The sequence below is a fragment of the Arabidopsis thaliana genome (assembly GCF_000001735.4).
Source record: "Arabidopsis thaliana chromosome 1 sequence".
Classification (NCBI taxonomy): Eukaryota; Viridiplantae; Streptophyta; class Magnoliopsida; order Brassicales; family Brassicaceae; genus Arabidopsis; species Arabidopsis thaliana.
The window spans coordinates 24,967,979-24,992,370 of record NC_003070.9 but is presented as its reverse complement, the minus strand read 5'-3'; the positions used below and the strand labels follow the sequence as shown (position 1 = coordinate 24,992,370).

Here is a 24,392-nt window from a genome sequence, read left to right as displayed (position 1 = left end):
TTTTTCACAAAATTATTTTGATTCATCAATTTAAGCACCATATATAATAGTATGATTTCACCTGTTTGACGCACAAGGTTATGATTACGTGATTCACCAATTTAGTTGATCAAATTATTGACTTTACAAGTCCCCTAAACCCTCTTTGGTCATCTAATAGATGAAGACACAGATTTTTACGAGATAAGAGATAGTATTGTATGTTTCCAACAAAAAGGATCAAATTTATTTCTCACTCCATTTCGTATTTTTGGGGGTCAACTAATAAAGACATGATTACAAGACTCCACGGTTACTAATCTTTCCATGACTAGGTCCTTCACCATTACCACTTTCACCTTAACGATCACTCTCTCCCTCTGTTTTTGTTTCCTCTTAACGCAAGATATTACTGTTCAGAGATCTCAAACAAATCATGTACTCTCTCTCCACTTCTTTTCTGGTCTTTTTCTTCCTCTTCTCGTTATTCCACAACCTTCCTTGTGCGTACATGGCTCCAAAGAAATTATTCAGGTCTTGTTTCTCTCTTTATTAATATTTTTATTTATTTTATTTTATATGAATCTTTCACGTTTCCAAAACATCTTGTAATAGTCGAGTTTATCTCCAAAGATCAATAAACGTTTGTTCTTTCCCCTTTCTTTTTACTGTGTTGAGATTTACCCACATAGAAGCCAATGCCTATGAGTCGTCTGGCTTTAATAACGGTGAATGAAGAAAACTTGGAGGTTAGTGGAGGCAGGTGAAATATTTTGAATAATGAATACACATTATGTAAATTTGACAACAGTTTTGGGAACGAGCATTACTTTTTGTTACTTAAGATCGAATTTCATATACAAAATGACCTTAAGTAGTAGTTGAAACAAGAACCTGAAACTAGAAAACCATTGAGTATATGCTAAATACTCCCATAAAAACTAGATAGTAGAAACTTAAATCTCATTGAGTACATGCTAAATACTTCCTTTGTTCCTTATTATTGTATTTCCAGGAAAACAAATTGTTTTAAAAAGATAGATATTTAAAAATTTATATGCAATAGCCAATAATAGTTAATAGTGATTATTGTTTAATTGTAAATTTCAAAAAATAACAATTAAATACTACTAGTTTTAAAATATAGAAATTTAGTAAATCACAAAAATATAATATATTTAATATCATCTTTTAATAAGCTTTGATTGAAACTAGTAGTTAAAAAATTGAAGACTAGTTTTCAGCAAAAGTAAAATTTACGACTAATTTGAGTAATATCATTTATCAATAGAGATGAACGTGACTATACATTTTCATCACGTGACTATTCAAAGCATTTTACTATTCCCATGCAATGCATTAACACAATATTAATGATAAGTGTCACCATAACCATAATCATTTATAGTACTTCAAAGTTTTGCATTCATATTAACTCACTAAAAACACATTAGAGACTAAGTCAAAAGTTGTTTAAACACATCAATGCACCAGCCCACTCAAGCAAAGGGATTTTCATCACATGACTATTCAAAGCATTTTGTTTTCCCCATGCTATGCATTAATACAAGATTTATTATGAGTGTTATTACCATAACCATAATCATTTATTAGTACTTAATATTATTAATAATCAGATGCAAAAGTGTTTACCATTTAGACAGTTTGCAAAGTAAGAACATTTCCAAAAAATATATAATAATTTACATTTGCAACCGAACAACTTTAAATTGGTGGGACTTAACATTTGCAACCGAACAAATAATTTACATTTGCAACCGAACAACCTGACAAAACAATTTGGTGGGATTTACATTTGCAACCGAACAAATAATTTACATTTGCAACCGAACTACCAGACAAAACAATTTGAAAGAAAACATTTACAAACAATTCATGGCATGAAATAATTGATTTGACTGTAGGTTATAATATCTTTACCAATTAACGGTGTATCTCGGTTATCGCGGTTTATTTGGATTTTGGTTAGCTGGTTAGATCGGTCAGTTTGATTTTTTTTTTTGGTTGAAACCGAGTAAGAAATGAGAAACAAATATAACTGAAAACCCAATTGGTTGCCGAACCGAGAACCAAAGACTAGTATGATTAATTGATTACTGCGGGATAAGCAAATAAACGGTGTGGAACAAATGGTGAACGAAACAAAAATGAATGTACGTACAGCCTAATAAGTGCAATGTCACGAAATAATTGTCAAATTTTGACTATTGTTCCAAATACTTCAAATGCTCCAAATAATTTTACATATGTATAATTGTATAAATCAATAAAATTAACCAGTTCCGTATTTTCAGTTGTTTAGAAAAACTTTTGAAACAATTTGAAACCGTGTGTAACTGCTCTCGTAAAGGCTTGGTGAATTGTTCTATTGCGGTTCTTAAAACATGACCAAATCGTTACACTGCCGTAAAATTGTTCTATTTTTTTTTTTTTTTAAATGTTTTTCCACAAGTTCTTTAATTAATTAAAAATCCCATATATTATTATTATTATCCGTCTTTAGTCTCTATATATACATACGTGCTTCAAACTCTTCAAAAGTATATAATTATCAATCGTGAAGTGAAATATTTCCAGCAAAAGTACTTCCCTTCTCACCCCTATTTTATCTTTGTTAGATAAGAACTCTTTTACTAATTTATCTATATATCATCAGGCTATCATTTGTATGAAACTCTAAACTCACCAATTCATAGGATAATCATCATGTGGAGGTTAAAGGTAGGAGAAGGAAAAGGAAAAGATCCTTATTTATTCAGCAGCAACAACTTCGTGGGACGTCAAACATGGGAGTTTGACCCCAAAGCCGGCACACGGGAGGAACGAACCGCAGTCGAAGAAGCTCGCCGGAGTTTCTTCGACAACCGTTCTCGTGTTAAACCTTCCAGTGATCTATTGTGGAAAATGCAAGTAAGTTTTCTTCCATCAGTAAGATTTATATATCGAACATGAAAATAATAATTAAATGTATAGACCATATTGTTTTTTTCGAGTCAGAAATTGTAATTTGGTAGGTTCCATTAAAGTCTATCACCATTTTTAGTTTATCAAAATCAAAAAAAAAATTCTGAATATTTTCATCAAAATAAAAGTTATCACAAAAGAAAAGCGAATGTTACTTAACCAGGCTGTTTAAAAAATAAAGGATTTAAGAAGTTTAATTAGTATGCACTATGACAAAATGCTATAAGACTAAAATAACTTTACTAGGATAAATTTTAATCTTTCTTATTATAGAAATAGATTAAAGTTCAAACTCATCAACTTAATCGTATTGGTCCTTTTCCGTCTGGGTGATCATGTCCACAGTTTCTAAAAGAGGCAAAATTTGAGCAAGTGATTCCGCCGGTAAAAATTGACGGTGGGGAAGCCATAACTTATGAAAAAGCGACAAATGCATTACGGCGAGGAGTTGCTTTCTTATCAGCTTTGCAAGCCTCCGACGGCCACTGGCCGGGAGAGTTCACCGGACCGCTCTGCATGCTTCCGCCATTGGTATGTTTCTTCTTTGCTACTATCAGTTTCGAAAATTTTATGTGTCTGGGATACTTTCAAATAGGGATATTAAAGGGGTTAAACCTCACTCGGTACCCGAAACCCATATAAAATATAAAGCCCAAAGATCTACTTTCTTTATAAAAATAAAATCAGAGATTTATATTTGTATAAGCCTACTGGTGTATGTTAGTTTTAAAATCTGTGTTGTTGAAAAAAAAAAAAGAAAAGGAAAAAGGAGAAATAACGAAATGAATAAAACTTTGTGCAGGTATTTTGTTTGTACATTACTGGACACTTGGAAGAGGTATTCGATGCAGAGCATCGCAAAGAGATGCTTCGATATATCTATTGTCACCAGGTATACTTTAAAATGACAAATTACACGGTTTGGATATCAATGAGTAACTTCGACTAGTGATCTCCATATGAATTACATGTGTTTATGTCCCTAATTTTCAGAACGAAGATGGTGGATGGGGATTCCACATTGAGAGCAAAAGCATTATGTTCACTACCACGCTGAATTACATATGCTTGCGTATACTTGGAGTAGGTCCCGATGGAGGACTAGAAAACGCATGCAAACGGGCCAGGCAATGGATTCTTAGCCATGGCGGTGTGATTTATATTCCTTGTTGGGGAAAAGTTTGGCTCTCGGTGAATCTTTTGGAGCATAAGTTAATTTATAGCTTAGAGATGTTGAAACTTGTAGGATTACCATCAACGTTCATATTTATATATGTAGGTACTTGGAATCTATGATTGGTCTGGAGTCAACCCGATGCCTCCCGAGATTTGGTTGCTACCTTATTTCCTACCAATTCACCTAGGTTTGTTACTATATGAATCAACTTGAAACTAGAACAGAACTATTCGTGTGAGTGTGTATTATTGTTTTAAAATGTTATGCATTGACGCAAATATTATACAGGGAAAGCTTTTAGCTATACCCGGATAACATATATGCCCATCTCTTATCTATATGGCAAAAAATTCGTGGGTCAAATTACACCTCTTATTATGCAACTACGTGAAGAACTACACTTACAACCTTATGAAGAAATCAACTGGAACAAAGCGCGACATCTATGCGCAAAGGTATGGTTTCAAATTTACTCTATCATTTGAAGAATATGCAACCATTACATCATTTACCCATGTAGGAAGACAAGTACTATCCCCATCCTCTAGTTCAAGATTTGATATGGGATGCTCTCCACACCTTCGTGGAGCCTTTGCTTGCAAGTTGGCCGATAAACAAACTTGTAAGGAAAAAGGCTCTTCAGGTGGCAATGAAACACATACATTACGAGGACGAAAACAGTCACTATATCACCATTGGATGTATTGAAAAGGTAAAACATTTTTCAAACCTAATTAAAATTATAGACATTTGTAGTCTCTCAAAAGAGGTTTATATGTTGAAAACTATACGCAGAATTTGTGCATGCTTGCTTGCTGGATTGACAACCCGGACGGGAATCACTTTAAAAAGCATCTCTCTAGAATTCCGGACATGATGTGGGTAGCTGAAGATGGAATGAAAATGCAGGTTCTAATAGAAATATTAACATAACATATGCATTTTATACTCTGATATGAACCTATACTCATCATGACTACAAGTCACCACAAAAGATATCTTATACAAGTCCTATATAAGGCACTTGGGAGGAAATTATATTAAATGATCCGGTCTCAATTTAGAGAGGATGTACGGGTCTAGGCCCAAAACTTCGTACTAATTAATTAAAAACGACTTTATAAGACACTAGATAGTTTTACTTACGTACTCTAGTAGAAAAAGTTACTTAAGATATCAAAATTTGTGCAGTGCTTTGGAAGTCAACTTTGGATGACGGGATTTGCAGTTCAGGCTTTACTAGCAAGTGATCCACGCGATGAAACCTATGACGTGCTCAGGAGAGCACACGATTACATAAAGAAATCACAGGTTTGATAACCTTGTTAGTATCTTAACATTGCGCTATGGAACAATTGAATGTTTCTAATTCAAATAAGTTTGTAGGTTAGAGACAACCCATCAGGTGACTTCAAGAGCATGTACCGCCACATCTCCAAAGGAGGATGGACTCTTTCTGATCGAGATCATGGATGGCAAGTTTCAGATTGTACAGCTGAAGCTGCTAAGGTAATCAAATTAGTTGTGAACTAGTCAGCTATAGTTTCCATAAGATTTTTACCTCAAGTAAACTTGTACTTCCTTTGCTTTTGTAGTGTTGCATGTTGCTTTCCACAATGCCAACTGATATCACTGGAGAGAAAATCAATCTTGAACAACTATACGATTCTGTTAATCTCATGTTATCTCTACAAGTGAGTTAAATTTTTTTTAAATATAATTAAGCCTTGAAATTACAACCTACAAATAACATTCATGACGATTGCTTTATCTAATGTAGAGTGAAAATGGAGGTTTTACTGCATGGGAACCTGTTCGCGCCTATAAATGGATGGAAGTAAGATCTAAAACACATATTTTTTTTATTGCGAAGTTGAGATAGAACACAATTCTTTATAAAATCTTAAAGTAACCTTTGTAAGTACTGGTGTTGCAGTTGATGAATCCCACAGATTTGTTTGCTAATGCTATGACCGAGCGTGAATATACAGAATGTACCTCAGCTGTGTTACAAGCTTTGGTTATATTCAATCAACTATATCCGGATCATAGGACAAAAGAGATCACTAAGTCGATTGAGAAAGCAGTGCAATTCATAGAAAGCAAACAATTGCGAGATGGTTCATGGTAGGCTACTTTAATATGGTTAAGAAATAAGAAATGTTTAATGAATGTCGTTCCTAAAATCTTTGACAAAATCAAATATGTTTTGAGTAATGGTAGGTACGGAAGCTGGGGTATTTGTTTCACTTATGGGACATGGTTTGCTCTTTGCGGCCTAGCAGCGATTGGTAAGACATACAACAATTGTCTATCTATGCGCGACGGTGTACATTTCCTTCTTAATATACAAAATGAAGATGGGGGTTGGGGTGAAAGCTATATGTCATGCCCTGAACAGGTATTTTTATGTATCAACGCGAAATCCTAGTATATCGATTTTATTTTCTTAAATTTTGAAAAAGTTTTAAGCCTTATAATATGTTTTGTATGCAGAGATACATACCATTAGAGGGGAATAGATCAAACGTAGTGCAAACCGCGTGGGCTATGATGGCTCTGATTCACGCTGGACAGGTTCAAACATTTTCAATCTTACATTTGCATTTTTGTCAAGTACAACGTAACAAAGTGTCTTGAAACCTATCATTTAATTTCTTCTGGTTCATATATAAAAATATATATGTATGCAATGTATACAACAGGCTAAGAGAGATCTTATACCTCTACATAGTGCTGCAAAATTTATTATCACGTCGCAACTGGAAAACGGAGATTTTCCTCAACAGGTAATTTTAAATTCAGACATGCATCTTCTTTGATAAAAACATTGATCAATATGTTAATGTTAGAACCTTTGGTGATTGCAAAAGAGCAATTAATTTGCTCTTGCTTTAGCAAAAGATGTGTTTATATATTATGAGCTTATTCTCCGTTTATTTTTGTGTGTAGGAACTATTAGGAGCGTCTATGAGTACATGCATGCTACACTATTCTACATACAAAGACATCTTCCCACCATGGGCACTTGCAGAGTACCGGAAAGCTGCGTTCATACATCACGCAGATCTATAGCTCTTGCTTTATAAATTGAGTTTAAATACACACAAATGTATTGCCTTGTAGGCTGGTGGTCTTCCATCTTGCCAGGCTCTCAATTCGATCCCTATCTTTCTCAATAGACTATTCCAAAATGAAAACAAAATGTTGTAATATTGTATTAGATATTTGAATGGCGTTTTAGATAATATTGGTTCAACGGTGGACCGATCATGTACTATCTCCCAATATTTATCTAGTCTTTATATTCCACCATCTTTCTTGTGATTCAAGTAAAAAAAAGAACATGAGTGTTGTAAGGCTCTGTTCTAGTGTTGGAAAATCACCACTAGTTTCCTCTTCTCGGGTAGGAATCATCCCAAAATTTGCGGTCATCCATTTCTGGACCTTCACTGCAACAATAACATCACCTCTTTATTCATCTCAAACCAAGAGTTCTATGCATTGCACTTGGATGCACACTATTCGCAGCTGGTGCCGTTTTATTTAAGAGATATAAACAATAATCACTTGGGAATATAGACATATCAAGGGTACTAATTTTGGAAATGAAAAATCATAATTTCATAATAACTTAAGCTGGTTTTATTAATAATCAAATGACAAAACAATTAACAAAAAGTGCATTCTAAAGAAATTTTACATGAATTCATAAACTTTCAACACTATTCTATAAAGATTTAAACTCTTTCTATTAAGGTTCTCTCTTCACCTTCTTTGGAAGTTGAGAAACTTGATACCATAGGCGAAGACAAAGAGAAAGAGTAAGATCCAAGCGATGTGAACAACTGCTACAACTGGTAAGAAGTCATGTTCAAACCCAAATCCTTCTTTGAGCAACGTTTTGAGATCTATGTCTCCGATTCCACTAATGTGCACCATTGAATCCTTGTCTCCTACTTGAGATGTGATGAGTCCATACAATGTCCAAGCCACAGGTGTTGCCCAGTAGTACCATCTCCACCATATAGGTATTTGCTGCATTTTTAATCAAAACAAAAACCTAAAGTTAAGCTCTTAAAACACTTTTGTTGATATTATCAAAGTGTAAGTTGCTTAATTTACCGGTCTGGGGATGAGGAAACCGGAGAAGAGGTTCCAAAGACTGAGGAAGAAGGACATGCAGATTCCGGCAATCTGATAGTTTGGTGTCAAGGCCATAAGCATCATACCGTATAGCGTAAAGTAGATGAAGCTTGTTAACATGTAGTAGTAGAACCACAAGAATTTGGCCATAGTCCAGTTACATCCGATCATTGAATATAGAATCAGCGTGTAAACTCCGGTTTGTATCGTGTTGTACATGATTTCCACTGCTACCTACACCATTTTTAGATACATTTTTGGTTAGTTCTGATTGTGGCTTAACCATATTTTAGGAAAGAATCATATAACAAGTAAATACAAAATTATGAGAATGGTTTTAACCTGCGAAATTGCATATGGAATGGCGGAGTACATTCCAGCGGCTTTTTCGCGGTAAAAGACCGTTCGCTCAATGGCAATTGCGGGCTGAACTGTTGCAGCGTTTAAGGCACCGAGGAACAATACAGCAGCGTACATGGCTCCAAAGAAATTATTCAGGTCTTGTTCGTTTTCTCTGTTTTGGTTTAAGTCATGTTTCTATAAGATGATGGTTTAAAAATTGAACAAAGCGAGGAAAAAAATGGCTTACGTTTTTGTTCCTATTTGCCAGAAAATTAGACCAAACAAGACGCCAATGACCACTGTCATGAGAAACCGAATGGCATTGTACTGAGGATGTCTCCAATATGACCAATACTGTTTCCAGAAGCAAGCTTTGGTTTGAGTAGAAAACGATTGCGCGTACTTTGTTTTGAAGTAGACATCCTTTGATCCAGGTGGTGGAGTACTTAAATCTTTGATGAGTTCTTGATTTCTCCTGAGAAAGAACATCAAGTTCGTATTAAAAGGACAGAGTAACACTCTGGTTTAGTAGCAGCATTTTCTTTAGCATACCGATAAAGAGAGGAGTTGGAGAATATTTGAGCAAAGTCCAGGCTCATTTGTGACTCCATTGAAGGAGTAGTAACGTCAAGCATCCACGTCGCAGGATTGTATCCGTCATTGATCTTTGGAACCCCTTCAACAGCCTGCAAGTAGCGTTCTAGATATAGATAATTCCACGGATATATATGACTAAGAGATGAAACAAACAGATGATTCACCTCAAAATATTCAACTAGTTTCTGAGAGTGATGCCCTAGACTTCCAGCATATATAACTTGGCCTCCACGTTTCATCAACAAAAGCTACAATGACCAAATATGATTTGTTAAAAAAAAAAAATTCTGTTTTGGGGACAAAAACTGTGATTTTTTGGAGGCAAACCTCATCGAATGATTCGAAAATGTCGATGCTAGGCTGGTGAATTGTACAGACAACAGTCCTCCCTGTATCAACGGTATTCCTAACAGTACGCATAACAATAGCGGCAGCTCTTGCATCAAGACCAGATGTTGGTTCATCCATGAAGATTATTGATGGGTTAGCTACCAATTCAACCGCAATAGTAAGCCTCTTCCTCTGTTCGGTTGAAAGACCATCTACTCCAGGAAGGCCAACTATAGAGTTTCTAAGAGGTTTGAGCTCAACCAACTCCATTACTTCTTCAACAAACAGCTGCCAATCACAAAAAAAAAAAAAAAAGTTACTTGTGTATAAAGTCTTGCGTGCGATTATGAAAAAAACAGTGAATTGTTTTGCATAGTAATATACTTACCTCTCGTGTTTTGATGTCTATATCGGTGGAAAGACGAAGCCAAGCTGAATAGATGAGGGATTCATAAACGGTAACATGTGGAGAATGGATGTCATTTTGTTCACAGTAACCACTGACTCTAGCAAATGTTGTTTGGTTCTTTGGGTAACCAGATATGCTTATACTCCCTTCGATGTACCCTCCAGTTTTCCTACCGGCTAAGACATCCATTAATGTTGTCTTACCTGCACCACTGACACCAACCAATGCTGTCAATATGCCTGGCCTGAAAGCTCCACCAACGTCTCTTAGTAATTGAAGACGATCGCCTTCCACTCCTTGCGCCTTCATTTCCTGCAATATTTTAAGGTACAACGAATGAAACTTAAAACGCATTTGTTACGTAATTGGTGAAGTCTAAATAGTATGAGACATGGTTACTTACTGAAGGCATATCAACGTAGTAGTTCACATTGTTGAATGCAAGAGAAAGTGGTTGAAAAGGTAAAACCATTCCTCTCTTTGGCCCTTTATTTGAAGAACTATTAAGTTCCACAACAGAACCTGCAAATTCTAAGCTTAGTCAGAAACTAAGACACATAAACTAAAGATAAAAGAATTAAAAGATTGCACCTTCTGTTCCACGGTTTTCCCCTTTTTGTTTGTCTTTACCTTCTTCCACAACTGTAGCTTTGGAGTTACCAAGAGCTGAAGAAATATTTTTTTCAAGACCTTGTCAACAAAAAATGATTCTCTTCAAAAGTCTAGAATAGCCGAAAAATAAGATTACTTACGGTTCAAATACATCAAGGCTAGTATGTAGAAGAGATTGAACAACAAAGAAAATCCAAGTAGTGCCACAATACATATCCAAAACCAGTATGGCTCCGTAAAGAAGCCCCGGCTCTTTAGTAGGACTTCTCCAACTGTTTTCGCGTTGATGCGGGTATCATAGTTGGGCTGCATCATGTAACATAACAGATTTTGCATCACAATTGGTAAAGAGAAGTCAACAAGAGAAGGACTTGGTGAAATCTTACACTGCTCCATCTCTCATCGAGAAATTCATTCATAACAATAGCAGTCTGTCCATACATCATAGGGGACATATAATAAGCCCAAGTCATCCACGGTCGAATGTCATCTGTGAAACAAAAATATAAAATATGTTTTCACATAACAATCTCATAGCTAAGAAAAAATGTATTATTGTTTTTTTTTTTTTTTAACTTTCTTGCGTAACAAGGGATCATCTGCTTTACCTTTAGCAATAATGAAGCCTCCAAGAGTAAATACAATTAGCAATGTGAACGTTCCGATTGAGTTAGAGATTACTTCTGTTCTTCCAATGGCTCCAAGGAATCTAAACAAAGAAAGGGCCATCTGATTCACACAGAAGTATGCTAGCAACTGCCGGAAAAACCTAGTAACACAAGTTTAGTTAGTTCAAGAAAATGAAAATAGAAGACGATTAAGAAAAGTTCTTTAGTGATCTTCACTAGAAGCAAGAAACTGTACCTTGCAGCGGAAGGAGCAAAACCGATAGTATAATACGTAAGACCAATCCATATTCCTGATTCGATAAGAGATAATGGAATCTTCAGAAGCCAAGCAGGTAAGGCAAAAGCCCATGGAGGGTAGAACAAGAAGTCCCTCTGCTTGTAGAACACCGGGAGCCTCATCACTGTGAATGCTAGTTCAGCTAGTCCATTAAACATAACATTGATCAAGCTGAAAAACATAGCACCATAAAACTTTTGACCATCTCGCACGGTACCAACATGCATTTCTGTCCTAAGATAGACCGTCATGGTAATCAAAGACATGATTGTTATCTGGACGGTCTTGAACACATACACAAAGGAGTTGCGTTTCATAAGCAACCATTCCCTATCAAAGCATGCTTTGAAGAGCTCCCAGTTTGATATACCATACTTTTGTGTGACTAGTGCAGCAGAATGAGTTTTAGCTTTGTCATAGGGAACCCTGAATTCTGAAGTAAGTTTCTGCCCGGTGTGGAAAGTACTAAAGCCGCTTGAAAAATCACTTACGGACACATAGTTATAAGGTTGTTCTCTCTTGTTCCAATACTGTTCTTGGTCCTTCTTAGACGTAACTTCTTGTAGAAAGTCTGCAACCCCTTTTCTTTCAGGACATTGGAAACCAAAGTATTCAAAGAACTCAAGAACGTTGTCCCGTGGGCCTTGGTAGACAATTTGGCCCTCGGAAAGCAAGATAATGTCGTCAAAAAGCTCGAATGTCTCTGGTGCTGGTTGTAGAAGCGAAATAATCATCGTGACATCCGAGATATGAACTAGTTGCCTCATGAACTTGCAAATTTGAAATGTTGTGGAACTATCCAACCCTGTTGATATTTCATCCATAAAAAGAGCTCTCGCAGGTCCTACCAACATCTCTCCTGCTCAGTTAAAATAAGAGTCATGATCATATAGTGTAACGAATCATCTAGAAAAGTGAAGATATGTATTACATACACTAATACTCAAAGTCTTACCTGTTGTTAGACGCTTCTTCTGTCCACCAGAAATACCTCTTCTCATTACGTCTCCAGCAAGTATGTCAGCACAAATGTCTAGACCAAGTATCTGTCAAGTGAAATTAACCAGGGATAAGCTCAAAACATTGTTCTTTCACTTTGTTAGAAAAAGCACAAGTAAAGTAAAGTACCTTAAGTACATAATCTGTAACCAAGCTAGTTTCTTGCCCTGATATAGCAATGGATTTCATGAATGCATCAATTTTAGGGTCTGGCTTTATTCCCTCTTCTTTCTCCCTCCTTGAAAGCTCAGACATCAACTGGTACCGACTTCCAACACCTAGACATCGTCCCGAAAAATCCAGTATCTCTCTCACCGTCATTTCTCCAAAGTGAAGGTCATGTTGACTGATGTATGCACACGTCTTTTGAGGTACAAACTCGCGAAACTCATGACCGCAATATGTTATCCTCCCCGACATCTGTTTTCCATTATCGGGTTAGATAATGAATGATTATTCTTACTTGTTACTCTAATAAAAAAACAAACCTGGAGAGTGTCATCGAGCTTCCCAGCCAAAGCTTGTAACAAAGTTGTTTTTCCTGAGCTTGGTGGACCAAGTAATAAAGTCATCCTGGAAATGCTCAACAACAATGTAACTAAACTCAAATATATTCTCCTTTCATCTAAAAGTTTCCATGTTGAGATATAATATAGCAAAGACACCGTTGTCTCATTAGCTTTAATTACCTTGATGGTTTGACAATGCCGCTGATATCTTTTAGTATCTGAATCTTTTTCCTTTTAGATGGAAGGAGGTGGAAGAATCCAAGAATGCTCTATATACAAATAACAGAAAGACTCTTTAAGTAAAGCTTCATCATTGTTTATATAAATAAAAGCTTAATATGCTTCAAAATCAACAACAACAAAAGAATATTTACAAAGTTAGGTTTTATCTTCTTTACTTAGATCTTATTTTGTCGACGATATTGAACAAAAGAAAGCTACCAAAAATAAACAAAACAAGATCAAAATAATGAAAAAAAAAATTCAACCTCCAATGTATTCAAGGTGACGTTGAAGAGAGTAGGAAGCGCTCTACTTGCACTACGCACATCTCCTTCCACTGAAATATTCTCATACCTTACTTCAATTTTTGGAACTTCAATTCCCACTCTGTTCTCGCAAAATAAATTGCAAAATTGTCGGAACAACAAAATTAAGAAAAATAAAGATTTAAAGGGATTTTTTGTCTTCTTTTTTGGAAATTTTGGAAAACAATTTAATAAATTTTTGTTTGCTTTTTATCTTACCTATCTGTTCTTTCTCTCAAATCACGTAGAAACTTTTCATTGTCTTCTTCAACGAAACTCAAAATCATTTCCATAAGGTGTTTCTTATCCTTAGGTTCGAGCCTTGTTAGGTCAATATCCTCAAGCTCAATCTTCCCGTTAGCCGACGTTTGCGGCAACATCCCTTTACGTAGCCGATCAAACGTCGGCAATCTCTCAATCGCCGCCCATCGGAGCTCCATGTCATCTTCCTCCCGACGTTCGCTCCTCCCAAACACCTCGTCAGTTTGAGGCATGAACACATCTCGAAAGCTTTTGGAAGCTCCGACCAAACTCCTGTGACTGGTGGAGGCCAAACTCACTCTCCCACTCAATGCTCCGACCGGATCTTCATCTCGTCCTAGCATTGCGGCCATTGCCAACGACTACGAGTCCTCTGGTTTTAATTACGAAGAAGGATACGGAGAGATGCGTCCGCCATTTAAAGATAAAGAGGAACTTTGTGGTGAGAGAAGAGGCGGGTTAAAATCTTTTGAATAATGAATAAACGTAGATTTGACAATAGAAGAACATTTTTTTATGTATATAAGAAAAGAAATAATTATGTATACAAAGGAAAACAAAATTTGTCAATAGTATTACAAATTTTAGTAACAAAAAAGTATGACGGTTGTTTAAATGCGGCAGATATAATTGAGGATATATGAGAGTTCACTAAACAATTGTGTTACATTGTTACATATGCATCCTTGATTTGAGAGTTTTTAATTTTTTTTTTCCTTCTAAATATTTAGATAGAAGAAAGTTAAAAAATGACATCTAAAACGAAAGTTTGGTTTTTTTTTTTTTTTTTTTGAATTTAATGTAAAATTATATTTTTTCAAAAGATAACGTTTTTATAACAAATGCGATAAAATTTGAGTTTGAGAAAGAAAATGAAATTTGAGAGATCAAAAACTATTAACTTCTTTGGTGGTTTTTTTATTGACATCGTGTAAACAATAAAAGGTCCATTTTTAGTATTTTACTTAAGGTTGTTTGTCAAAATACTTGAGACGGCCTCGAAGATTAATCTGATCTACAAACCTAAAATACGAAAAAAAAACAAATGTTAACGGGATATTTTTGACTTCATCAAAAAGTTGCGATAACAGTTGAACATAAGTACATAACATTATGGATTTAGATAAAATGTAAAATCAGTAGATACCGTAGCCCACGAAGCAAGGGGTTTTCGTCACATGACTATTTAAAGCATTTGGTTATTTCCATGCAATCCATAAATACAACAGTAATGATGAGTGTCATCATAACCATAATCATTAATAGTACTTAGTTCTAGTACTAATAATCGAACGCAAGCATTTAAGATATAGAACTCTGGAGTTCCCAAAACAAGAAAATTACAGCCGAACAGCCATGTGCATTATAGTATTTCTCAGAGAAATGCCCTCTTAATTATGTTATTGACTTATTCTACACTGAAAAAAATCATAAAAAAACTAATTTTAGGAATGAGCTCAACTCACTATTGAATGTAGTAAACACGTGACCACATATATTTCAAATGTAGAAAAGCATATAACTGTTCTCTTACCTTTTAATTAGTCTTCTTTTGGATCAAGTTGGATTGGTTTGGTGGGTCGTCAGGTTTGGATTTAAACCGGATGGTACTGGATTCCAACGTACGAACTGGAACAAGACTAAAAAGATGGGTATAATGTTGCAAATATAAGGCATGTTAATTGGTGTGTGTCACTATACAAAGACAATAGTTAATGTAGTTATTGATAAAACTAAATAATCTGCATGTGTGACCATATCGTGGTCTATACTTAGTATAAGTAGCTATTTAATCGTGTTGTTCTATACTAAACTCAAGAACAACTTTGGAACACGGCACGGTGAGCCTCCGAACACGGTCTCTCAACTCGTTGAATGGCTAGATACAAATCAGAAACCAGTTGTCATCGATCCGACTCAAGGGAGATAGGAGATACGATGGCGCCCTCCAAGCTTGGTTCAAGTCTATAAGTTAATCACTTAGAGTGTGATCATTTTTTCATATTTCTTTTAAGCTCAGACTCTTAAATTCACGTTGCATTCGACGTAAAAACGTTATGTTTTTTTTTTGGAATATAAATTAACGTTATTTTCAAAGAAAAAAAAAACAACTTTGGAAGAACTCACAAGTCGCAACCTTAATTTCAAAAGAAAACATTTGTATTAAAGCATTAAACCAAATCACGGCAGGAAATTAGTGAATTTACTTGTGTATTTATTTACTTATCGAATTATTCAACCTGTTTTTTATTTTATTTTTTAATTTAAAAAAGCACGCATGCACATGTATAGCGACACCTAAATGACAAAGTGTAACCCCCGACTGTACTGCTAATGTCCCATTCCCACGTTTTTTTTGGTTTGTGGGCTACACTCTCATCCGATGGTTGATGCGTTATTCTAAAAAGACTTGTTTAATAACCATACAAATTACCATGAGTTTTTTTTTTTGTATTTTGTTTTCAACTCACACATTACCAAAAGTTACTATGGGGTAGGTCATCAATCATGAAATTGTTCCATCTCAAAAAAGCTTAGTTGTGGGGTTCTGAAATGATGCATTTTGTTTGTGAGGGCCCAAAAAAATAAATGCATTTTTTGTAACATAAATACTCAAATCAATTCTTTTAAACCTCTTGAAATACATCACCATATTTACAAAATCGGAGTTTTACACGAAGTACTTTTGTTTTTTAGTTTTTTTTGGATCAAACTGAAAGAGGTACTTTTAGTTTGTTTCCCTATTTAATTTCTTCTTTAGTGGGTAGAGTATCATTATTTTGGACATTTATATAACGGAAACGGTTACATCATTTCGTACGTTAGAATTTAAAACCATGCACATTCATTAGATTTGACCTGTAAAAATTTCAAAACTTTGATTCCACGGTATATATTGATATAAGGTCGCCATTTCCCTATGGCGTGTTAAGAAAGAAAATAGGGCCCCTATGGATCATATTCTGATCGTTTCCCCAACCATCATCATTAAATAGTTCTGATTTTGTCTTTTTGTTGAATGTTGATGATCCTCGAACTGAATTACAAAGGGAAATGAAGAGAAAAGCTAATATCGAGGATAGAAAAAGTTGGTGATTTTTGGTTTGATATTCTGTCTTAGTCAGAAGTCATTAAATGCTCAGATCAAAATGTCTTAACATGTTAAATATATCGCTAAATTCAAAATTTGACCATTTTGATTCAGCAATTAGAATGTGTCGAGGTCATCTGGAGCAATCTGGATATGACTCATCTTCGTGTTTTCATGGGCTTTATATTTACGTCGTATGTACCTCATCTCCTAGTTTATTTTGTCGTTGACACTTAATGGGTTTTCATTGGGCTGGCTGGATTTGTGCTAAATCCAATACCAACAATTTTTCCCTAGTTATTGGAGGGAGCTAGTATATTCGGAGAACTAATCATTACTGTACCACAATTATGTCACATCAAAGATTTGAATCTTGTGTTTCCATGGCACACCTTCTTTGGGATGTGTTTACAAGATGTTTTTTCACTCCACATTGGATTAACTGCAAGGAAAAATTGTGTTAAGATAGAACAATTAATAGTGTTCCCATAATCATATCCAGTTCGAACAATGCTGAGACCTCATCAACTACGTGGTAGGACCGTATAGAGAATTTTTAGTGCTTATTAGAGAGACATTTCAAAATTTTAACTTGGAGAAAAAAACAAAGAAATTTCAAAAGTAAACTTGACATCATCACATGTCTACGCTTCTGTCTCCCCCACTTGACATGGTCCTCAGGACAGTCTCCCACTTGACATGGTCCTGAGGCTTCTTGTCTCTCTTTCTCTCTCTGTATCTCACTAATTCATTTACTCTGCTTCTCTCAACACAAACCAAACTAAGAAGACACATTTTTCATGAACCGAACTAATCATGTATCATCTTCCCACTTCTTGTCTAGTTATATTCTTCCTCCTCTCCTTATTTCACCCTCTTCCTTGTGATTCAAGTAATCAAGGACTTGGCTGGTGTGAGACTTTGTTTCAGTGCGGAAACATCACCGCTGGTTTCCCCTTCTCGGGTGGGAATCGTCATAAAGAATGCGGTCATCCATCGCTGGAGCTTCACTGCAACAAAAACAACATCACCTCTTTATTCATCTCAAACCAAAAGTACTCTGTTCTCCGTATAGATCAAACATCTAACACTCTTACACTTGCCAAACAGAACCTTCTAGGTTCTTTTTGCTCCTCTGTATTCACAAACACAACCTTGCCTCCCGAAACTTTCGAGCTTTCACGGACCTACAAGAGCGTCACTATATTCTACCAATGCTCCTCTGTGCTTCCTAACCTTTCTAGCTATACATGTCCTGAGATAGGTCCCATCTCAGTGTCTGAAAGCCCTGAAAAATATCCTGAGAGCTGTCGTTCCAGTTTCACCGTGAAGGTTCCCACGAGTTTCGATACAAAAGAGAAAGAGTTGAATGTGACCAATTTGGAAAGTGTTTTAAGAAAAGGATTTGAGGTGACGGTGGTGATCAATGAGAATACATGTCAGGAATGTTTATCCTCTCTTGGAAGATGTCATGTCTTCAACGAAAACTTAACACCAGGAGTTAAATGTCGTCCACCAAGTGGTAAGTTTCATACACTTATAGACATAAATTACTTACTAATGAGCTTAAGAGAAAAGGTGAGGACAAGGGATAAGCTTAACTTAGCATTACTCTTTTTCCTCTACTACTTTGTTTTCTTGCTTTTGACTTGTTCCACACCATACTTTTCAATGTGTGTAGACTCTGAGGGTTCTTGTGGATATAATCAGACCTCAAGTACGTTCCTCTGCTATTGTAAGGATCCGTATAGCCTATCATGCAGTTCGGGCAGTAAGATTTCTTTCATCGGTTCATTTACAGACACTCTCTTTAGTTTCATGATTTCGGTTTCACAGTTTCTGTGTTCATTCAGCGCTAACTGTTTTTCTTTTTTTTTTGCGCCATTTTATCGATACAGAATCTAATATTAGATGGATAATAGGTACCGTTAACCTTTCCTCTCTGAGTTTATTGTTCTTTAATCTTTGGTTTTATGCTGACAAATTTTACTTGTTTAATGGTTATACAGGTGGTGTGTTGATCTTGATACTCATAGGTTAGTTTTTTTTGCCTCGAGACTATTCAAAATGTTTTTTTTTATATTCTTAGATTATATATACAAAGTTACTAACCAAACATTTTCTCTGTTTTTCTGCATTGCTTTTTAGTATCAGGTATTATTGTTTCCTTGGTGTTTCTTTGCCTATGTTGCCGAGCCAAGATTGTCAGAAAGAAAAAATCATCAGATGCTCTTGAAGTCCCTCCTAGACCTATTAAAGAATCACCAACACTTTCAGAGGATATTAAAGCACGGACTTGATCTAAGAAGCCGCCGTGGAACTTTTGAATTGTGTTCTTGTATACTGATACTTGTTCTCTATTTGTTATGCAAATAATATTTACAGACATTAACTTTATAGGATCATTTCTCTAGAGTCTAGAGTATGACTTTCAAGACAATATTTTTTCACAAACTTGAAGATTCCTATTTTCAATCTCGGAGATGCTTGAACTTTCCTCAGTAATCCAAGAAGATTCAAGAAGAGGTCCTACATGAATTTGCTGCAAAACAGGTCTAGGTGGAACTTCAAGAGCATCCAAACTTCCTTCCATCATCTCTACAACTTTGTTCATCGGTGGACGATCTGATGGGGAAGACTGAATACACCACAAACCCACCAATGTCATCTTCTTTGCTATCTCCTCTTCCTCGCTGCTGATTCCAATCTCGATATGCTCAAGATCCCCATTGTCTGCCTTCTCAAGATCCTTATATATCCATTCTGGAAAGTACATTGAACTTCCGTTCGCAGAGTTTTGACCAAATCGTTCTTTCTTCCTTGCACCTATCATTTCGAAGACCAACATTCCGTAGCTATACACATCTGACTTGTGAGAAACACTCCCATAAACTCGAGAGATCATCTCTGGTGCAATGTATCCTATTGTACCTCTTGTATCCATCAATGACATGACACTCTCTTTCTTCTCGCATAGTTTAGCAAGTCCGAAATCAGAAACTTTCGGGGAAAGATTATCATCCAACAAAACGTTTTGAGGTTTAATGTCGAAATGCACAATCCTCGTTTTGCAGCCATAATGCAAGTACTCTAGACCACGAGCAACGCCTAGCGCGATCCCATACAGTGCCGTCAAGTCCAAAATCACTGAAGTCTTTTCCGAGATGAACTTATCGAGTGACCCATTCTCCAAAAATTCATATATAATAGCTCTTCTTGAACCTTCAGAGCAGAATCCAAGAAGAGAAACAATGTTGACATGAGATGTTTGGCTCATGCTAGAAACTTCATTTATAAAGTCTTCGCTATTATTACCCTTTGATTCTTTCAAGACCTTCACCGCAACCATACGGCCATCACAAAGAGTTCCTCTATAAACTATTCCAAACCCGCCTCTCCCAACCACTTCCGCAAATGACTTTGTCATTCTCTTTACTTGTGCATAAGTATAATGTTTGAGTGGAATAAGGGCCTTTAGCTTCTCTTGTCTCCGATCATCTGATGTTTTTCTATTCCGGAAAATTCGGACTTTGCAACAAGGGCACAATAATACAAGGAAAGCAATGAAACCTCCTATTGTACACAAAGCTGTCAAAAATAAAACAGAGAAACTCTGTTTTATTAGTAACTTTATTTGATTGAGCAAAAAGAAATATCTCTAGTTATTTAACTTACCTACGAAAATGCCGATGATAATAGCCACTGTAGAACAAATAAATAAGTAAAATTAGTCAGCATAAAATTTTGAAACGAACAAAGATTTGCTCCGAAGATTAAATCAGTTACTCCAAGAAAGGTTAAGTACCTATTCGATTCCCGATAATATCTGCAACAATCAAATGGTACCAAAAACAAAGTCAGTTAGAAATGAAAACAGAACTTTGTCCTTTGAAATTAAACTTAATAAGATGGAAGAGAACTTACCATCTAGGTTTATATCGCATTGGTTATCTTGCGGCCCATCTTTACAATAACATACAAACAAACTTGAGTTCTGATTATATCCACAAGAACCGCCAGACAAAACACACATAGAACAATTTGAGTTATCTTGAAGCTCAAAACCATGTTCAAGAGCCATCTTTAGATTGTTTGAATTTGGATTTGTCTGAAGTGTGTTTAACGCCGGTCCAGACGCAGGAACACTGACTTTTCTTTTGCACATTTCTCTTAAGTTGTTTAAAACTCCTCTAAACCTGTCAAGTAAAGGAGATGAGAGGTTTCTCGTTACATAGTAACTTCTTCCCTCATCACAACCAAGCTCTCCAAAGTAGCTACTAGGAAAAGGAGAAGTAGCAGATGAATTAAGTTGGCAGTCGTAATATAATGTTAGCAACTCTGTGTCAGCACTGAATTGAAGGACTGTTTCGATGAGAGGCTCATCATTTAGTGGGTTTGGGGGACAAAGATCGTTGAGATAGTCTGATCTGGCAAGTCTTTTGTTAGAAGAGTCATAACTCATATTTAAGATTCTGAAATTCACGGAGGCTATGTTAAGCTCTGCGAATCCTCCGCTACAGTCAAGCTTGAAGTCAGGGTGGCCACAATATTCTCGACCAGGTATCCAAAAGGGGTAATAGAGATTTCTCTGATTGCCGCAGCTAAACCGTTCACTACAGCGGCGCCTAAGCTCATCAGCTGAAACATAAAACAAAAATGGGATCACAAAGAGCATCATTTGACTTTAAGACAGAGAATTCGTCAACAACAGAGATAGCTTGATCATTTTGTTATACTCTTGTTTTGTTTCCTTGGAGGCCACTCAATAGGATTAGGTGAGAAACTTACCGCTAGGTTGATGTTGTGGTACGCAAGTAACTCCACCAGAAAGTGAGGTTACGTTGCAGCATATCTGTGTGGTACTGTTGAAACCACAGATTCCACGACTGGATGAACATTCTTGACACGGTATCTCATCGATCACCAGCTTCACTTCAAAACCTTTTCTTAGAGCACTTTCCAAATGGGTCAGATTCATCTCTTTCTCCTCTGGAACAAAACTAGTTGGAACGTTAACTTTGAAACTGTCTTGGCAGGAATTTTGGTAATCAAGGCTTTGAGACATAGAGAAAAGACCTAGATCAGGACATGTATAACTTGAGCGGTAAGATAGCTTTGGATCACAGTTATATAAAACGGTGAGGCTCTTATAAGTTGGGAATAGCTTAAAGATTTCGCGGGGGAAAGTTGGGGTATTGAATTCAGCGGAACAAAAAGAACCTAGAAGGTCTGTTCTAGCAAGTCTAAGAGTATTAGATGTTTGATCTATATGAAAAACGTTGTACTCATGGTTTGAGATGTTTAGAGAGGTGATGTTATTGAGGCAGCGAAGCTCCAGCAACGGATGACCGCAAGGTTTGGCACGATTCCCACCCCAGAAGGGAAAACCAGCAGTGTTGTTACCACACTGAAACAGAGCCTCACACCACCCTAGGTCTTCTTTACTTAGGGCCCAAGGAAGAGGGTGGAATAAGAATAAGAGGAAGAACAAGACCAGACAAGAAGTAGGCATATAGGACATGATTTGTGAACAGTGTGTCTCCTGCGTTTGGTTTGTGTTGAGCGGAGAGGAGCAATTGACTTTAGATAGAGAGCGTGAGAGAGAGAAGCATAGAGACAGGTGACATATACAAAAATACGAAGATCTTACTTTGATCACATTACTTTACCAGTAACAATGAAATAAAACAATTTTATTGGGAAGGAAAACTAATTTTATTTCAAATAGTAAATGCCAAGTGGATCATTAAAATGAGATCCAAACTCTTATTTATTTTTATTTTGTCAACTATCAAAACTCATCTCGTAGCTAACAAATAGTGTTTTAAATATTTTAAACAAGCAAACGTACAAAATACCCGTACTCAAAAATTCGAATCAAACTAAATTAGAAATATCTGATACGAACTGGTCTTAGAGGCCAGTATTACGGGCACCGAAACTTTTTGATCCAAACGGGTACTTAAAAAAAAAAATCTAATTAACCCATTTTTATCTAGTTTCGGGTACTTAGTTTACTTTTTGAGTACTTTAAATTCGTTTGGAAATTTTTTTTTGTACTGGAATATTTTGAGTAATTCATATATTTTTGGGTAGTTTGGATTTTGTTTACCGGGTTTAGAAACAATTCGAATAATTCAACTGTATTTTATTTATTTGAAATATAATGTTAAATTAAATCTAAAAGAAAAAAACAGTTTAACATCAAATACATAAGTTTTCCAAAGTCAATGGAAATCAAATAATTTTTTTGCAGAAAATAAAAATATTATTATTTAAAATAATAAATGTCAAGTGGATCCCTATAATGTGTTGTTTTTTTTTGTCAACGGTCAAAACCATTGTCGTAAGTCGTAACTAACAAATTAATGTGAATAGAACAAGCAACATTGTCGTAACTAATAAATTGATGTTAAAGAATTTAGAACAAGCAAAATTATCATGAATTGAACAAAATTTTCAACATTCTAGAAATTGATTTCTTAATTGTAAATTTAGATGTACTAATTAAATGTGACAATAATTAGCTGATATTTCAAAGAAAAAAAATATTTTAAGAAAAAACAAATGCCAAATAGACCAATGGGGTAAAATAAAAACTTTCTTTTACCCAAAAGTTAATAACTCAAATGTTTAGACTTTAGAATATACAAAAGCACTATCAAGCGTTAAACAAGTAACTCACCAGACTTTAACTTAGATGTACTAGTTACATGTGACAACAATTAGATGATGACATTTCTTGTGGGAACACATATTTTTTAAGAGAAAATGTCAAGTGTACCATGTGAGATCAAAGCCTCTCGTTTACCCAACAAATTAATGCTTCAGATATTTTATATTTAGAACATGCAAAAGCACAAGTATTAAAATAATAAGTCAACATTCAGAAACTTATTTCATTAATGTGGATTGATTTAATGAAGTAATTAATTACATATAAATATACTCATAGTTACATGATAGTTTGGAGAAACTATATTTTAATTTAGGAAACAAAATGCAAGTGGACCGATTGGGTGATATTAAAACCCTTATTTTTATCCAACAAAATAATGCTTCACTGATGACGAATCACTACTAAACCAGAGGAGTGTTTTCTTATTCTAAACTTTGTGTTCTTCTAAAAAAAATAAAAAATAAAGAACTCGTCATAGAGCTCATAACCGATTCGTACTCAAACCAGAGCTTGTTTCTAGAAACACTATTGGTCATAATATTGGAGACATCCTCAGTAATCAGTACAATGTCATCCGGTTTTATCATGACTGTAGATATACGTGTCTTGTTTGGTCTAATTTTCAAGAAAATAAGAACAAAAATGTTTCCTTTTTATTTTGCTCTATTCTATTTTTAAACCATCATCTTATTGTCATCCGAAAGACTAAACTAGAACAAAGAGAAGGAACAAATTCCTCAGTGCCACCAATGCTGCAACAGTTCACTGGAGTCAGAGACATGAGTCTCAAAACGTTTCTCGAACATAACTTCTTACCAGTTGTAGCTCTTGTCGACATCCCTC

General features: G+C 35.5%; 4 protein-coding genes and 1 long non-coding RNA gene across 13 annotated transcripts; 3 read left to right on the top strand and 2 right to left on the bottom strand.

The window, feature by feature from the left end:
* The first annotated feature begins 327 nt into the window (after nucleotides 1–327).
* Nucleotides 328–7,493, top strand: LUP5 (Terpenoid cyclases family protein). 4 transcript variants are annotated; one of them, NM_001334259.1, is made up of 18 exons: nucleotides 328–728; nucleotides 2,697–2,910; nucleotides 3,310–3,495; nucleotides 3,767–3,856; nucleotides 3,958–4,155; nucleotides 4,244–4,328; nucleotides 4,430–4,596; nucleotides 4,662–4,853; nucleotides 4,937–5,050; nucleotides 5,333–5,452; nucleotides 5,528–5,650; nucleotides 5,737–5,835; nucleotides 5,922–5,978; nucleotides 6,078–6,268; nucleotides 6,365–6,542; nucleotides 6,638–6,718; nucleotides 6,847–6,930; nucleotides 7,094–7,456. In NM_001334259.1, the coding sequence occupies exons 1-18, from the start codon at nucleotides 712–714 to the stop codon at nucleotides 7,214–7,216; spliced, it is 2,319 nt and encodes a 772-aa protein (NP_001323106.1). In that variant the 5' UTR covers nucleotides 328–711; the 3' UTR covers nucleotides 7,217–7,456. The 4 variants fall into 4 exon arrangements, with proteins under 4 accessions (NP_001323106.1, NP_001323107.1, NP_001323105.1 ...); NM_001334261.1 differs by having other exon boundaries at nucleotides 605–728; nucleotides 2,657–2,910; nucleotides 7,094–7,430; NM_001334260.1 differs by lacking the exon at nucleotides 328–728 and adding an exon at nucleotides 2,515–2,582 and having other exon boundaries at nucleotides 2,657–2,910.
* Nucleotides 7,494–7,751: 258 nt separating this feature from the next.
* Nucleotides 7,752–14,250, bottom strand: ABCG39 (pleiotropic drug resistance 11). The gene is made up of 20 exons (NM_105366.4): nucleotides 13,738–14,250; nucleotides 13,480–13,600; nucleotides 13,172–13,260; nucleotides 12,971–13,055; nucleotides 12,612–12,902; nucleotides 12,439–12,529; nucleotides 11,442–12,342; nucleotides 11,186–11,346; nucleotides 10,964–11,067; nucleotides 10,718–10,883; nucleotides 10,557–10,631; nucleotides 10,369–10,487; nucleotides 9,945–10,277; nucleotides 9,554–9,844; nucleotides 9,391–9,474; nucleotides 9,182–9,315; nucleotides 8,877–9,104; nucleotides 8,630–8,801; nucleotides 8,267–8,521; nucleotides 7,752–8,179 (listed from the first exon to the last, which is right to left on the bottom strand). Exons 1-20 carry the CDS (start codon nucleotides 14,130–14,132, stop codon nucleotides 7,910–7,912), a joined length of 4,365 nt encoding a protein of 1,454 aa, NP_176867.2. The 5' UTR covers nucleotides 14,133–14,250; the 3' UTR covers nucleotides 7,752–7,909.
* Nucleotides 14,251–17,424: 3,174 nt separating this feature from the next.
* Nucleotides 17,425–19,343, top strand: AT1G66940 (kinase-like protein). 4 transcript variants are annotated; one of them, NM_105365.3, is made up of 5 exons: nucleotides 17,425–18,392; nucleotides 18,552–18,641; nucleotides 18,769–18,792; nucleotides 18,880–18,906; nucleotides 19,019–19,343. In NM_105365.3, exons 1-5 carry the CDS (start codon nucleotides 17,687–17,689, stop codon nucleotides 19,168–19,170), a joined length of 999 nt encoding a protein of 332 aa, NP_564887.1. In that variant the 5' UTR covers nucleotides 17,425–17,686; the 3' UTR covers nucleotides 19,171–19,343. The 4 variants fall into 4 exon arrangements, with proteins under 4 accessions (NP_564887.1, NP_001031244.1, NP_001322985.1 ...); NM_001036167.2 differs by having other exon boundaries at nucleotides 18,552–18,792; nucleotides 19,019–19,304; NM_001334258.1 differs by having other exon boundaries at nucleotides 17,562–18,392; nucleotides 18,769–18,906.
* Nucleotides 19,051–22,434, bottom strand: AT1G66930 (Protein kinase superfamily protein; the record flags this gene model as incomplete). 3 transcript variants are annotated; one of them, NM_001334257.1, is made up of 5 exons in its annotated part: nucleotides 19,051–20,092; nucleotides 20,186–20,458; nucleotides 20,546–20,572; nucleotides 20,858–21,508; nucleotides 21,659–21,848. In NM_001334257.1, the coding sequence occupies 5 exons, from the start codon at nucleotides 21,846–21,848 to the stop codon at nucleotides 19,302–19,304; spliced, it is 1,932 nt and encodes a 643-aa protein (NP_001321229.1). The 3 variants fall into 3 exon arrangements, with proteins under 3 accessions (NP_001321229.1, NP_176865.1, NP_001321228.1); NM_001334256.1 differs by adding an exon at nucleotides 20,676–20,696 and having other exon boundaries at nucleotides 19,302–20,458; nucleotides 20,795–21,508; nucleotides 21,659–22,434; NM_105364.2 differs by having other exon boundaries at nucleotides 19,051–20,458.
* AT1G08867 lies at nucleotides 22,251–22,497 on the top strand. The gene has a single exon (NR_139514.1). It is a non-coding gene; the product is annotated as an other RNA (long non-coding RNA).
* Nucleotides 22,498–24,392: the final 1,895 nt, after the last annotated feature.